The sequence below is a fragment of the Triplophysa dalaica genome, chromosome 22, assembly GCF_015846415.1.
Source record: "Triplophysa dalaica isolate WHDGS20190420 chromosome 22, ASM1584641v1, whole genome shotgun sequence".
NCBI lineage: Eukaryota > Metazoa > Chordata > Actinopteri > Cypriniformes > Nemacheilidae > Triplophysa > Triplophysa dalaica.
This window is the reverse complement of record NC_079563.1, coordinates 20293242-20308870: the sequence shown is the minus strand read 5'-3', so window position 1 is coordinate 20308870 and position 15629 is coordinate 20293242. Positions and strand designations below refer to the sequence as shown.

Sequence of the window (15629 nt, the reverse complement as noted above, 5' to 3'; positions counted from 1 at the left end):
GCTGCGCTGCGGAGCGCGCCGACGCTCACCGAGAGGCGCTCTTGATTTCTCTACGGTTCTGTGGACGCGGAGCTGAGCGGCAGGTCTTTCGGTCGGACGCCGCGTGGAAGCGGATTCTCGAGGAACGAGCGTGGATTTATTCAGAAGGATTTTTTTCGCTCTCGTCAGAAAGAGGCGCGCGCGACACGGTGAGTGATGACGGCTAGCCGAGGCTAACGGTTAACGTTAGCTGCTTTCACCGTTCTCGCACGCACCCACACACGCGCACGCACACACTGGCCGCGGCTTCTTCCGTTTGATTTGGGCAGGCGCGAGCCGCTGTGTGGTTTTTCGTAGCGGCTGCTGTTTGCGCGTTCGTTCGTTTATTGCGTTCGGGCTTCGTTACGTTACAGGCCCGAGCTGTTAGCGCTCAGCTAACTTCAGTATGAACAAGTCAACGCGACCGTTCCACTCTTCATTCGTTTGCTTCTCAACATCTTGATCGTGTCGATCTTCATCATCATCGCCGCGTGTGACTGACGGCTCGTGGAACTGTCACCGTGGGCTGATCGCTCGTGCTCATTGTTTGCTCGCTGATGTTGTCTAGTTAGCTTTTGAGGCTAATGTGGCTAGTGTTTTGACAGCTTTGATTCTCTTCATGTGCGTGACCGAGATTTACAGAATCAAAGCTGCACGAGTCATGACAGTGAACGCACACAGACACACAACACTTGACAAGAGTTACAGGAGTTTGTGTTGTGTTTACTGTTCACCTGCAGTCTCATACACATCAGCTGTTAGTGAGTTTGTGTGTTGTGTCGTTGACATTGTGCGTTATTCACAGTGTCTGCTTAGTGCTTTATTCTCGTGTGTGTCTCCTGACAGATCTTCACCAATGGTTGTGCAAGTTGAAGAGAAACTCAAACATCTAAGACTGCAGAAGCAGCTGAGACATCAGGGCTCTTCTCACCTGGAAACCACTCGCTAGTCAGTTCAGGTAAATCCACATCATCTCTCTACAATAGCACCGTGTCACACAGTGTGTGTGTGTGTATATGTGTGGGTCTAGTCTGATGATTGTGTGTTTGTGTGCTTGTAGAGGGCTGTGGTTTGCAGATGGACTCCCCTGTCATAATGATATGAGATTTGTCAGAAGACGATGCATACAGGTGAGCTGTGAACAACACTTATTTACAAGTGCGTGTGTGTGTGTGTGTGTGTGGATATAGTGTTTATTATTTACACCATAAAACTTATACACAGAATATTGTGTTATTTTATGCACACACACATTTATAAGTGTTTTAGATGAATAAAACAGACTGCAGACGTGTTGGTCAACTCTACATGTGTCCTGGAACACCACACACACACACACACACACACACACACACACACACACACACACACACACACACACACACACACACACACACACACAGGTTCCTCACCCCAGAGCTTTTCTGTCAGCAAATACTGTGTTAAACTGTGCTGGGAAATGTGTCAAAGTGCAATTCAATTTCATGCCTCTTACCCGTTTTCCTATTGGATGAAGCCTCAGCGCTTTGCCCTAGCAACAAAAGTGGGTTATTTGCATACCCTTTCCTGATTGGCTGTCGCTTTAGCTCTCTGGCCAATGGCGTAGCATCTTCCTGGTGGTAGGCTATGGTAATGAGACACTGTTGCTGGGCTTGTGAGCGCTGGTTACCAGTGTGTGTGTGTGTGTGCGTGTGTGTGCGTGCGCCTGCGCTGCTTTGTGTGTTTGCTGGTGAGAGAGAAATCTGCACCAAACTCACTCACTCTTATTGTGTTTTCAGTTTGTATGTTACATCCTCGGCTGTTGAACTGCACACACATTTATATCAGTTTACTCACTAATACTGCAGCAGTGTAACTGTAATATATGTGTGTGATGCTGAGTCACAAACACACATCATCTCTCATGTGTGTGTGTGTGTGTGTGCATCTAAACGGAGGTTTTTTTGGTGTTTCTCTACACCGTTATGTCTGTTAAAGCACATGCTGAAAAATAGCTTCAATGACAAGCAAAGGCACTGTTTTCTCAGGTGTCACATGTCTTCATCCTGCCTGTTTATTGGTTGAGCTTGTGTGTGTGTGTGTGTGTTGTAGGAGGAGAGACCTCAGCATGCAAACCCTCCTCTGTCCGGCTGGCTCCCTCGTTTTCTTTCCATTCGGCCGGTGTGCAGATGGATGCGCAGACGCCCCATTCTCACCCGCCGGTCAGCGATGGTCACCCGCAGAGCGCCGACCAATCAGGCGCTGCGCTGCCGTACACCTCGCAGGCCCCCCAAGTCAATGCCGCCCAGGTACACACTCGGGTGCGCGCGGTCTCACTCGGTGCTGCCGTGCGGCGTTGAGTCGTCTCACGGCTGTGTTGTGTTGCAGGTAACCGCTGATATGGTGATGTTACAGAGGCGGATGCCTCAGTGTTTCAGAGATCCGGCGACTGCACCCTTACGGAAACTCTCCATTGAACTGATCAAAACCTACAAACACATCAATGAGGTGCGCCTGTTTCTCAAACTCAAACTTTGTTCTGTGTAGCCTAATCACTGGAGAATCATAGTAGAACACACATGTTTATGTTTATTAAAAGAAACAAACACACGCAGATGGACAGCTTGAACTGGCTCTTCAAGTGTTTGGCTATTTTCTAAGTAATTTGTGATGTGATGAATTATTTCCAGGTTTACTATGCAAAAAAGAAGCGTCGTCACCAACAGGGTCAAGGGGAGGACTCGAGTAACAAGAAAGAGAGGAAAATATACAACGACGGTTACGATGATGACAACTTTGACTACATAGTTAAAAATGGCGAGAAATGGATGGACAGATATGAGATTGACTCTCTGATAGGCAAAGGTTCATTCGGTCAGGTTAGTCTCTCCGTCACATCCCACCTGACATCTCTATGTACTCCAGCATTCCACTGAAATAGTTAGTTTGTCTCCCTCTGCTGGCAGGTGGTGAAAGCGTATGACCGTGTGGAACAGGAGTGGGTCGCCATCAAGATCATCAAGAATAAAAAAGCTTTTCTGAATCAGGCTCAGATCGAAGTCCGACTGCTGGAGCTCATGAACAAACACGACACTGAGATGAAGTACTACATCGGTAATGCTTTTATGACACACTGTCTCTGATGGGAAAAAGTGCTTTTATAAATATTTTCACTTGATGAAGTCTTATCTGGTCTGATTGTCATCCAGGAGTGTTGTATTTGAAGTCCGAACGGAATTAAAGCGGCTTTATTGATGTTTAGGATGTCGATCACACAGTGTCCATAGGCCTGTCACCGTAATGAAATTAGGCTAACCTTTAATTGTCTTTTTCCGGCTTTGAAACGACCATATTGTTCTGAACATAAGACTGTTTTTATTTTCTCTTAAAAAATAGGGTCAACATATATTTAAGGTCCAGAATTTACATGTCAATAATTCCGCTGCCAAATAGTTGTTAAAGAAGTTAGATCAGGAGTGAGTTGTTAAAATTACAGTCACAGAAAAGCTGTAGTGTTTTTTTTTCACTTGCAAGACTACAATCTAATTAGACTTCTATGTTAATGAAATGTTGGCATGCTGAGATTCTCTTAAATGACGTTCATTTGTACTGCAGATTTTTATGGTATATGCATTAAAGTTTTCTTTAAGTGATTTTTTGGTACATTTGAGCAGTGTTGTCATCCTTCAGTGATGATATCTACAGGCACTGCAGCTCCCCCTTGTGTTTTCTAGAGAGATGTGCAATAATTGCAATGATCTGAAACCCTCTCCATGAGGTCAAACAATCACCATGACGATGATTTAATGATGGTGACATCCTGAATGTCCATGTTAAAGAGACTGACAACAACACCCATCAGTCCCCTCAGTGTTTTATTGTGCTGCTGTGGGTTGTTTTCTGTTCATGTCATCGTGTCCTTTTTCTCTTTCCTCTAGTTCATCTGAAACGCCATTTCATGTTCCGGAATCACTTGTGTCTGGTCTTCGAGATGTTGTCCTATAACCTGTACGATCTGCTGAGAAACACAAATTTCCGCGGTGTGTCTCTGAACCTGACGCGCAAGTTTGCTCAGCAGCTTTGCACCGCGCTGCTGTTTTTGGCCACTCCTGAGCTGAGCATCATCCACTGTGACCTCAAACCCGAGAACATCCTGCTCTGTAACCCCAAGAGATCTGCCATCAAGATCGTGGACTTCGGCAGTTCCTGTCAGCTCGGACAGCGGGTGAGACTGCTGTCTTACTTTGAGCAATAACTGAAAGTGTTTGAGTTTGTGTGTGACTGCGTCTCAAGAGCACCATCAGTAATGTTCCTGTGACGTATTTCTCTTTAGATATACCAGTACATCCAGAGTCGCTTCTACCGCTCACCGGAGGTGCTGCTGGGAATGCCGTATGACCTGGCCATAGACATGTGGTCTCTGGGATGTATTCTGGTGGAGATGCACACTGGAGAACCTCTGTTCAGTGGAGCCAATGAGGTACGTCTCAGACACTCTCACGTTTAATCTCCGGTCAAAGATTAATATGATCACGCACACAACCAGTAGGAAAGTGGATGCCCAGGGGTCTCATTTATAAAACTCTGTGTAGATTTCACCCTTAAATGTGGGGTAACAATGTGTTTCATGCGCTCTGACTTCTGTACACTGTTGAACGTTCTGGCTTCAAGGTCAAAAAAACTATTGACGGTATGACCTACTATTTCTGTGCTCAATTTCCCCAATCAATATTGTTTCAATCAATTAAAGATCGATTCAAATCAAAGAATTTTGTGTGTACCCTTGATCATTGTTAGAAATGTTTTGAGTTTTAATAAACATTGCCATAGAACTCACAATCCTCCTCACACTCCTCACTATCATTTAAACATTAAAACACAAAACTAGCAAAGTGTTTAAAAGCAGCCCATGCACTAGACATATATCTTCTTCTAGACATCACTTATGTGCATAACTCCATTAATAAGAGTGAAAAATAACATCAAATGTGTGTTAAAAAGAGAAAACCGAGTTTAAATGATCCTGCCTGTGTTAAGGCTTCACTCACACCAGTAAAGATGGATGTTCTCATGCTCAACTCACACATGACCTATGATATAGAGTGAAATTAATGTTTGAGGCATTCATACTTCGAATCCTTCTTCTCACATTTTCTTTCTGTAATCTGATTTGAGTTCACCCTTGTCTCCAGAATGGTTAGAGTCTGCTTTCAGGTGCACATTCTCCCGTCAAGTATGTTTTTACACAGTAGCATTTTCAGACCCATTTTGTGTGTACACAACCTTTATAAATGAGACCTCTGGTGTTTTATGCATCAGGGTCGTTGAAGGCTTTCAGCTTGACATGTTTCCCAAAAGAATTGACTTCAGACCGCTGCTTGAGATGAATACAGTGACATGGTGTGTGGTGTCCTCATGTGTCCATTCAACATGATAACCGGATGAACGTTGTTGATTATAAAGGAAAAGGTTCCTGTTCGCTTTCGTCGAGCAATTCAACTGCAGTGCTCTTATTCCTCTTTTTTTTTTTCTTCATTGCAGATCGACCAAATGAACAAAATTGTGGAGGTTTTAGGCGTCCCTCCCAATCATATTCTGGAACAGGCACCTAAAGCCAGAAAGTTCTTTGAGAAGATGTCTGATAGCACGTGGTGTGCAAAGAAGACCAAAGATGGCAAAAGGGTGCGTGTGATTTTGATTTTCCATCATGTGACTCAGTGTGTTTCTTTCTGTGATGTTGATGTTTTTTCCTCTGTCGTGTGCAGTATAAGCCCGCAGGCTCTCGAAAGCTGCACAACATTCTGGGTGTTGAAGCTGGTGGACCGGGCGGGCGGAGAGCTGGCGAGTCGGGTCACGCCGTCGCCGACTACCTTAAGTTCAAAGACCTAATCTTGCGGATGCTGGACTACGACCCCAAGACTCGCATCCAACCGTATTACGCGCTGCAGCACAGTTTCTTCAAGAAAACTGCGGACGAGGGTACGAACACTAGCAGCAGTGTGTCCACGAGTCCAGCGCTGGAACAGTCGCAGTCTTCTGGCACCACATCCAGCACCTCCTCCAGTTCAGGTGAATCTATGGACTTGATGAATGCGCAGCGGCTGCAGTCCGGCGCTGACTCTAATCGCTGTTTGATTGCAGGAGGTTCTTCTGGAACGAGCACGAGCGGCCGAGCACGCTCTGACCCGACCCATCAGCACCGGCACAGCACAGGAGGCCATTTCAGTGCTGCGGTGGGCATAGACTGTCACAACCTCTGCCCGCAGGTACCGATTACACCATTACACAAAAATCTGCTCACATGCTTACTGTGAAACTGTGTGTGCTAGGGATGAGTCACGAATTTCGAATATTCAAATCGTTTATTTAATTATAGAATTTCGCATAGTGTGTGCGATCTTAAGAAATTCGCCTTTTCACGTGTAACGCGTTCATGTAACCAAAGGGTGGCGCTGCCAATAACGACGCACCTAAAACCTAAAGGCTGTCAATCAAGAGACAATAGAGGAAAACATTTTCCCACAAGAATTGGTAACGAAGTTACGCACATTGTACACCCGCGTGGCATAACAGATACGGTAAATTGAGACTATGTCAAAAACGAGTTCTGTGTGGGGTCCTTTAATAAAACAGGGTTCGTACGGTCATGAAAAACCTGGAAAAGTCATGGAATTTTAAAATGGCAATTTCCAGGCCTGGAACAGTTTTGGAACATGAATAAACTCAGAATGTTTTGGAAAAGTCATGGAAATATGTTTTTCAAAATATCCGTGTACTTGAATTTTTTTAATTGATAATATTGGTTTTCAAATTGCAATAATTTTTTCGTTCGGGCGATCAGTAACGTCACGTTACTGTCACGTGACATGTTCTCTGCGTGGGGCAAATCAGTTGCAGCTGAGCAAAAATAAACAATGCCGGGAAAATGTCGGTTTAATAATGTTTGGCTTCAATCTGAAAAGAATAATGTATGGCTTGAGAAAGACCAGGACCCGGGACAAGCAAAATGTAGACTTTGCCATAAAACATTCCACATTTCGAACATGGGAGAAGCAATGCTATCTAGCCACGCTGAAGGTGCAAAGCACCAGTCTGCCGCTGCAGCTGCGCAACAGTCAGCTTCCAACACGATCGCTGGCTTTTTCACCCAGGTGACTAACATCGTGACACCCTCTGCCAGCTGCAGTGCTTCCCTCTCCTCCACCACAAAGCAAGGGACCGTTTTGAGTGATGTGTCCAGAAACGAAACCCTCACTGCAGAGGTACTGTGGGCGCTAAAAGTGGCTAATTCTCACTATTCTTACAAGTCTTGTGAAGACATAAGCCAGCTTTTTCTGGTCATGTTCCCCGACAGTCAGATAGCTACAAGATGTGCTCATGTGTAATTTTGGAGTGGCTCCTTATTTTAAGAAACTGACTTCGGCTAGTGTATCAAAGCAACGAGTATATGTCATTTTGTGTGATGAAAGCCTGAATCACTATTTACAGGCTAAACAGTTAGACCAGTGTTGCCAGGGTCGCGGTTTTATACAAAAATTATGGAGCCGCGGGTTTTTGGGCTACTTTCATAATGTACTGCGGCCGCCAAAATGTTTATTTATATTCTAAGGATAAATGTTAATTGATGAGTTTCTTAATGTGTATTCACACTCCGAATGAATACATGGCAACTCAAGGAACGGTCCGATCTCAAAAGTCTGGGGAACGAGTCTGACATGCAGGCTACAGTACAGGGAGGGACGCGGGAGCTCAGATCACCCAAAGAGGAAAAATTAGCGGTGGTATAAGACACAATGCATCCGAATTATGTTTTTAACAATGTTTCGTCAGGTGAATGTCACGTTGCACAATGAAAGAAATCACTCGTGATTGTACAACACTTGATTCTTCCGGCTGCCAAATATCACGTTTGAGCAGCGCTATACGTAGTCTAGAACAACTAAATCATTGAGGTGCTTGTACGCTTTTACAGATTATACATTATGCAATAAATGTAACCAAGCTTATATCTTAACCAAGTTTCTGCATGTCTTGCGAAGAAAAGACATGTTTCTCGTCCATTTACGTGCACGTGGGATATTTTTAATATCCACCCAAAAATAAAAAATTCTGTTATGAATTACTTTAGTTGTTTCTAAACCTGTATACATTTATTTGTTTGGTTGAAAACATGCCACCATGTTTTAGCCTCTGTGGCCTTCTTCAGGGCAAATTTAACAGCATTTTTTTGCCCTGAAGAAGGCCACAGAGGCCGAAACATGTTGGCATGTTTTTAATGGATAGCCAAGTTTAGATAAAGGCTTTTTAAACTTCTATTCCTTGTGAGTGCCTCAGAACTACTGTTTATTAAGTCATGAATATTTACCTTTAAGTCATGGAAAAGTCATGGAATGTAATTGGTAAAAATGTGTATGAACCCTGATAAAATGAATGAGAATAAAGTGCAGTGCAAACACTGCAATGTAAAGCTGGTTTATCTTGGATCAACAACTACGATGCACAATCATCTGAGGGCGAAGCACCCAGCAGGTCCATCCACAGGTCAGCAATCAGTTGCTAGTTTCATGGTCAGACCAACCAATTTGGATGCCAGACGAGCGGAGCAAATAACGGCTTTAATTACTAAAATGATCGCTAAGGATGTGCTTCCGATCGGTTTTAACAATATTATGGAGTTTAAACAGCCCGAGTGTACTGTTCGTCTAGAAAAACCATCACTGCCAGACTAGAGAAACTTTTTCATGACAATAGAAACTGAAGCCTTTAGAGCTATGTTAATAAATGCCGTCATTCGGTTAATATGTTTTAACGCGTGTTAAGTCTGGTCTAAAATCTTTATGGCTTTAATATATTTTCCTGATCGATCACACTATTTTTTAGTTGGTAGGGAAATGTTCTAGCATTATCAGCGGTTAATGCTGATCGACGTACTGTTAATAAGTGCCGTCATTCAGTTGTTAATATATTAATGTTTCAGCGCGTTATCTTAATGTATTGCTTGATGTAAGATTTCCTATTCCATAATACATAAAGCAGTGTGCGGTTATACGGATTTAAAGCGTAAATGTTCTCTCTCTCTCTCCGTTTGTGTGTGTGTAATACTGTAAATGCGTCCATGTGGGGGAGGGGTGCAAATTTCAAATAATTTTCGAATAGTTCTCATCGATCTTCGAATATTGTTTTTGCTTTAAATGCCCATCCCTAGTGTGTGCATATAAACTACATGAAGAGAACTGACGTTTATGTCCTGCGGTGTCTGTGACCTGCTGTGGACACTCAGTGTGTAAATGCTGTGATGTAAAGATCACAATGTTACATTTTCATTTGCACGTCTGAGCATAAAGAGTGCTGTTTCCCAAGTTATTCTTGTTGATGGAAACTCTTTAAGCACAGTTACATCACAAACCCCTCAATACACACGTCCAGTAAAAGTGACAAACTGTGAAAAAACTCCAAAGGGAATTTAAAGCTAGTGACAGATGACGTGTATATAGATTTCTGTTTAATGGCATACTCCACCCAAAAATAAAGATACTGTCATGAATTAAGCCCCCAAGTTGATCCAAACCTGTCTTTAACCTTTGGACTGTTGAAAACAGAGAAAGATATTTGGAAACATGTTAACAACGGTCATTTCTGGGGAGGGTTGTTCACATTAAACGTTAACTGATGGTAAAAACTTTGACCGATTAATACCAGTTAAATACCACAAAAGCTATGTGAATTTTTTTAAGTTAAATAATAATACCTTTTTTTATAGTAATAATAATTCAATAATACGGTTTGAAATAACATACATGTGCACTGGCAGCCTTGCTCAAGCTCAAGTTGGTTGTTTTGTAGATGTGAGAATTTGTCTCACAACGTTCTGTGACATTCTCTGTCCTCCCGGCGTTTCTACACCACAGTGAAATGAAGCTCAGTAAAGCAAAGCTTAATAGCAGAGCTACTGGAAGGCAATTTCAGTGCTAGCCTTCAATTGATCCTTTACATAAACTCATCTCATGATGCTTAGCATCGGCAGCCTCCCGTGCGCTTTGGAAAGGAGGAGAAAACTGCGACCCGTGCTTTTTCTGCTGCCTTTTAGACGTGATGTAAAAAATATAGTTGTATCTGTAAATAATAATTCTGATGTTTTGCGCGGTTAAAGCAGATCGAATTTATGTTTAGCTATGTTTAGCCACATTTATGTGCCAAGTGCCCTCTTTGGATATTAATCCTGGCTAGTGGAAGGCAAATTAAACGCTCTTCCTGATGTGTCATCTCTGCATTCCCACGAAATCTGTGCCATCTGAAAGGCTGTGAACAGTCATCACAACACGTACGCATGATACTTATTAAATCAAAACTACCCAATCTTTGGATTGACGAAGACCTGCTATTTTTATATGACGAAAAAACTTTCTGACTTATGACTTTTTTGTTTTGTGATAATTTTTCTTGCCTGTTTATTTTATGCTTTGGATTTATATTATTTTAGTTTTTCTCCATTGTCCTTAACGCTGCAGGTTCATGAAAATGTGATCATATGTGAATGCAGGGGCTGTTGTTGATCCATTTGTAATGCTGCTGTTTGCATGTTAAAAACCTTTAAATAATGTTCAAAGTGTCACAAAACCTCGTCAACTGTAGCTGCGTCTCTTTTCGAAGTCTGCATCCTCCAGATGTCGCATGTGAACACGTATGTGGCCGACAAACACAACCTCCGTAGAACGCAGCCTTCGAAATGAGGCGCATGTAGGGCTGGGCGATATGGCTAAAAAATATATCAACGATATGATGCTTCATATCGTTCGATATCGATAATTATTGACCCTTTTTTTAAAGTAAAAATGACAAGTAGAACAGTTAGTATTTAACCACTGTATTTTAACTGAGCCACATTATTAAGGCATACAGCAAATAAAATGTTTTAGCAGTAAAAAAATAAAAATCTTTGTCTTACTCTACTTATATGAAGATAAAAGTTTAAACAAAATGTACATTTGAACTCAAAATGTTACAAAATGTGTTCACTTCAATTTAATGTAAACATGGAACAATCAAGGCAAACTTTGAGGTAGATCAACAACAGCATCAGTAATCAGTAGGGATGGGAACCGAGAACCGGTTCTTCTTTCTTTCCTTGGAACCGTTAGCGTATTTGCTTAACGATTCCGCTTATCGGTTCCGCTCGTTGCAAATGTGTCATCATCATGACGTCACACATGCGCTGCGTTGTTTTGGTTCCTCAGCAAACATGTCATCGAGGCAGAAGCGATCTAAAGTGTGGTTATATTTCACTAGAAAAGACGCCAATGCGGTCATTTGCAACAACTGTAAAAGTTTAATTTCGGCAAAGGGAGGAACTACCTCCAATATGCAGAAACATTTGGCCACACAGCACCCAATTCATTTGCAGGACTGTCGCGTGTTTGATACACTACTACTGCGACACAGCAACAACAAGTTAGTCAAGCAGCAGCGGAGCTAACGAGACGTCATCTGCTATTAATGCCGAAGGTAACTTCTTTATTTAGTTAATGTGAGCGCCATTTCATTGTGTAAACTTTTACTATATGAATAATAATCTCCATAGTCACATTATCTTCCTTGACTGTTTAGTCTCTGTTTTAAGTTTTTATGGCACTTAAATGGCAGTTTTATTTTATTTTTTGTCTGGACCAATGATGAATGTGAAAAATTCTATAAGTCCCTGGACTTTAGTTTGTAGCCTACTTTTAGGTTTGTTCTGAGGTTACTCTGAATATGTGCTGTGTTTTTATCTGATATTAAAGCGAGTTAATACAAACAAACAAATTTGTACTTATTCCCTCACCCAATGAGAATCGATAAGCAATATCGATAATGGAATCAGAATCGTTAAATTCTTATCAATTCCCATCCCTAGTAATAAGTAATACCAACAAACCTTTATAACAGTAAACAAAAGCCTGACTTCTCCACCATGCTGAACGGCAGCATTTCTTTTGCAATGAAGTACGCTATTGCATGTGTAATGTCATAATATCGCTTTGAAGATTTATCATATGGCATTGTTACCGAGTACCTCTCAATCGTGAACTGTTTGTGGGTTGTTTGTTGACTTGAGGTAGATGGGCGACATGATGTATATTCCAAAGGGTGGCAACGGTTTAGATGGTGTTTCCTTGCTTAGCCGGGACGTTTTTTTTTTTACATCACTTACACACTACGTTCTTATGATGTTGGTCGGAAGAAAATAAATAAAAAACTGTCACACTGGCGAGCTGACATCTCCCTTTTAGTTCACAATTTCCTCGCTGACGGCAGGCAAGGCACTAATCTTGCATGTGTTCTAATGTCAACATGGCGATGACGCAACCAAACTGAGACTAATGCAACCCGGCAAATTAGATCTTATTGGTTGTTTGATTGTCAATCGTAGCACGCTCATGTAACAAAACATCTTATAGGCTGTTTAAGATCTTCGGACGTCACTAGCGCGCACATTTTAAGGAAATTATCTAGCGCTATATCGAATTTTTCTTTATATTGATATCGACAATGTTGTACCGTCGATAACGTTTTATCGCCCAGCCCTAGGCGCATGTATTTTTATTTAATTCCAATTTAATATTCAAATCTTATCAGTTAACGGTTAATGTTAATATAACGAGCGTCGGTTCTTTGTTGGGGTAATAAACCCAAATGAGCATCCCTATTTCTGGGACATCATTGACTGACTATCATTGAAATGTTTTCTGCTTTATAAAATTCTTCAAAATATCATATTTTGTGTTTGACAGAAAAAAAAGAACCCTTCTGTGGTAGTCAGAAATGTCAGTTGCTAACATTTTTCCAAATATCTTTGGTTGTGTCCAACAGAACAAAGTAATGTACACAGGTTTGGAACAACTTGGGAGCGAGTAAGTCATGGTAGATTTAGAATGTTTGTAAGATCACTCGATGAGATGTGAAGAATCACCCTAACCCTCGGCCTTTGTTTTGTGCGGCAGGCGAGACAAGCGTTCGTGCCGGCCCTGGGGTGGGTCGGAGGAGACGGGCTTCCGCAGGCTGCAGGAGAGACGCATCCCGTCCAGGAGACCACCTTCCACGTGCCACCCCACCAGCCCAAGGCTCTGCACCCCCACTCGTCCCATCATCACCACCACCATCAGCACCCGCAGGGCCCCGCCCGTCCCCGTCCCCGACTCTACTCTCCATCCCACAGCGCCTCCACGCAGGACTCAATGGAGGTGACACACGGCCACCTGTCCATGACCTCGCTGTCTTCCTCTGCCTCGTCTTCATCCACTTCATCCTCGTCCACAGGGAACCACCACCACGCCTACCAGAGCCGCCCGCTGCCACATGGGCTGGGCTTCGGGCACAACGGCAGCATGACTTTGGGATTGGGTGCCTTCTCCAACCCACGGCAGGAGACGGGCGTGCCAGGTCAGCCTGCGTATCCCGTGAGCACGAACTCCGGGCCGGGACATTACATAACCGAGACTCATGTGGGCCTGAGACCGGGCCTGGACCGCGAGGAGTCGCCCATGGCGGGCGTGTGCGTGCAGCAGAGCTCGGTGGCGAGCTCCTGACTAGCCTGAGTGCGCTTGCCTTGACACGGAAGCTGCTGAAACAAGACCAGAGCCGATCTCAGATTGACCACCGGGAGCCACATCATCACCGTCTGCGAACGTTTGACAAGAGGCTTTCTCTGACGTTTGCTTTGGTTTTCTTCTGTTCATTGGATCTCAGTTTTAGATGCTCACCTTCACACTGGCTTTCTCTGGAAGATTTGAGTGTCCGAAGGTGATGGACACAGAATTTCTCCTGAACGCCCATCTCGAGTTCCTCTTGTTCATCTGTTTTTCATGTTGTGCAATTGTGTGCTTTGAGCAGAGCGTTCCCAGAGTGCAATGAGACCCTGTGAGTATGTTCCAGGGCGTGTGTGTGTCTCTCTGTGTGTGTGTGTGTGTGTGTGTGTGTGTGTGTGTGCGTGTGTGTGTGCGCGCGACTGTGGCAGTGCTTCTTTAATATGGCCTTATCATTACAGACTGAATAAAGATGAGCTGGACGTTAAAGTGAGAAAAGCTTTCATGTATTTTGAAGTCATTCATCAGAAAGAGAATGGTGATTTTGAGGCCTTTCTTAAATAGAAATCCACCGCTGGGCATCTCTCGTCCACGTCCCTCCCACTCTTAATTTGTGCTTTATCTTATTGCTTCAGCAGCACGTCTGTGTGTGTGTGTGTGTGTGTGTGTGCGTGTGTGTGTGCACGCGGGTTTTAATTTCTAGCCTTTGTGATGCTCCTTTACTTCTCTTTGCTTTTTTGGTTTCCACTTCACGACTATGCTGTGAATTTTACACAAGTTTTTTTTTTCTCGTTTGATAATTTATTGTACCAAAGGCGTTTGTTATTTGTTTTTTTATAGATCATAGATGTCTGTAACCAATAATGTAGCAGTTCTGCACTTTGAAGCAAACGTGTGTCGTGTCATGGCAGTAAATGACCGTCAGAACTGGAAGTGTTGTTCAATGTTCCTGGACACCATCGCTTACGAAATTCTGTCGCATAGTTTTTTTATTTTTCTCTCTCTTTTCATTTCCCATCGGTGGCTTTCTGTAGTTTTTGCTCTGGTGGGACGGTGGACACCGCGAGCTGCTCGGCTGGTCCCAGAGCAGCTGGACGGTCAGAGATCACACACAGGCCAGACACAGGTGCATGATCGTTGCCGACCAGCGGCGACTCTCACAACGAAAGCAATCCAGCCCCGCTGAGACCGAGGCGCTTTCTGTCTGTCTGTGCGATTGCGAGGGTTCCTAACGGACGCACGGTTCTTTCTAGGGTTCCTGTGGCCGTGGCATATGAAGGGAGTCCATGAAACAGGCTTCAGGTGTTTACTTTGTGACCCCATTTTAATAGCTGAAATAGAATTTATGTACATATTTATATTTTTTTAATAAAGGAAGTTTAGAACTCACTACTTTTTTCCTTATGGTATTTTGAGTACATTTAAGTCAACCTGCAGTGGAAGTTCTACACGCTAGTCAATGGATATCAGTGCTTCCATGCCAAAGTAGTTGATGACGCTAGTACAAGTGCTGTAGGGTGGAGACAAGACGGGACGGGACGGGAGGAGAGTAGCTCTTCATACTTCAATATTGTAGACAGGGTATCGCTTGTGGACGTTTCTACGATCGCAAGGACATCAGACGGACGGCGCGTCACATGTTCGTATCTGTTGTTTGGTTTCAGCTCTCTTCATTTGGCACAAGCTTCAGTACGTGAGTCCGTTTGAAAGTGGTGCTGTGGTGGACGGTGACCAACATCTCCAAAGCTCCTGCTACCATTTCAGGCCACAACACTTTATTTTACTCTGGTTTCATCTCTCTCTCTTTCTCTCTCCCGGGTCCCACTTTCCCCACGGCTTCCCCGTCCGGTTTACATTCCCACTCCTCGTTTGGTTCCAGGACATGTGATGATGATGATGATGATGATGATGTAAGCAGAACGACTGATGGATATTTGGGATCTTTATCCACAGGTTGTAAGATCAGGACTTTGTGTAAATTAAAAAGTGTCACTGAAGGGCAGTAATGGACTAACCCTTTGTACTATATTCAAGCGGTCTTATGTATGATTATAAAAAAACAAAGTTACTTAA

At 43.3% G+C, this 15629-nt stretch overlaps 1 protein-coding gene across 2 annotated transcripts; it reads left to right on the top strand.

Annotated features, from left to right (window-relative positions):
- The first annotated feature begins 48 nt into the window (after window positions 1-48).
- dyrk1aa (dual-specificity tyrosine-(Y)-phosphorylation regulated kinase 1A, a) lies at window positions 49-15629 on the top strand. Of its 2 annotated transcripts, none has more exons than XM_056737098.1 (13): window positions 49-188; window positions 865-976; window positions 1079-1148; window positions 2110-2306; window positions 2386-2505; window positions 2688-2876; window positions 2964-3111; window positions 3936-4222; window positions 4331-4477; window positions 5539-5679; window positions 5763-6066; window positions 6139-6263; window positions 12975-15629. In XM_056737098.1, exons 3-13 carry the CDS (start codon window positions 1139-1141, stop codon window positions 13557-13559), a joined length of 2253 nt encoding a protein of 750 aa, XP_056593076.1. In that variant the 5' UTR covers window positions 49-188; window positions 865-976; window positions 1079-1138; the 3' UTR covers window positions 13560-15629. The 2 variants fall into 2 exon arrangements, with proteins under 2 accessions (XP_056593076.1, XP_056593077.1); XM_056737099.1 differs by lacking the exon at window positions 49-188 and adding an exon at window positions 258-779.

Bases quoted from the DNA above. Each gene is read 5' to 3' on its own strand.
- dyrk1aa (XM_056737098.1), top strand. The intron at 2,307-2,385 runs GTACACACTCGG...GTTGTGTTGCAG, and splicing joins CCCAAGTCAATGCCGCCCAG to GTAACCGCTGATATGGTGAT. The intron at 6,264-12,974 runs GTACCGATTACA...TTTGTGCGGCAG, and splicing joins GTCACAACCTCTGCCCGCAG to GCGAGACAAGCGTTCGTGCC.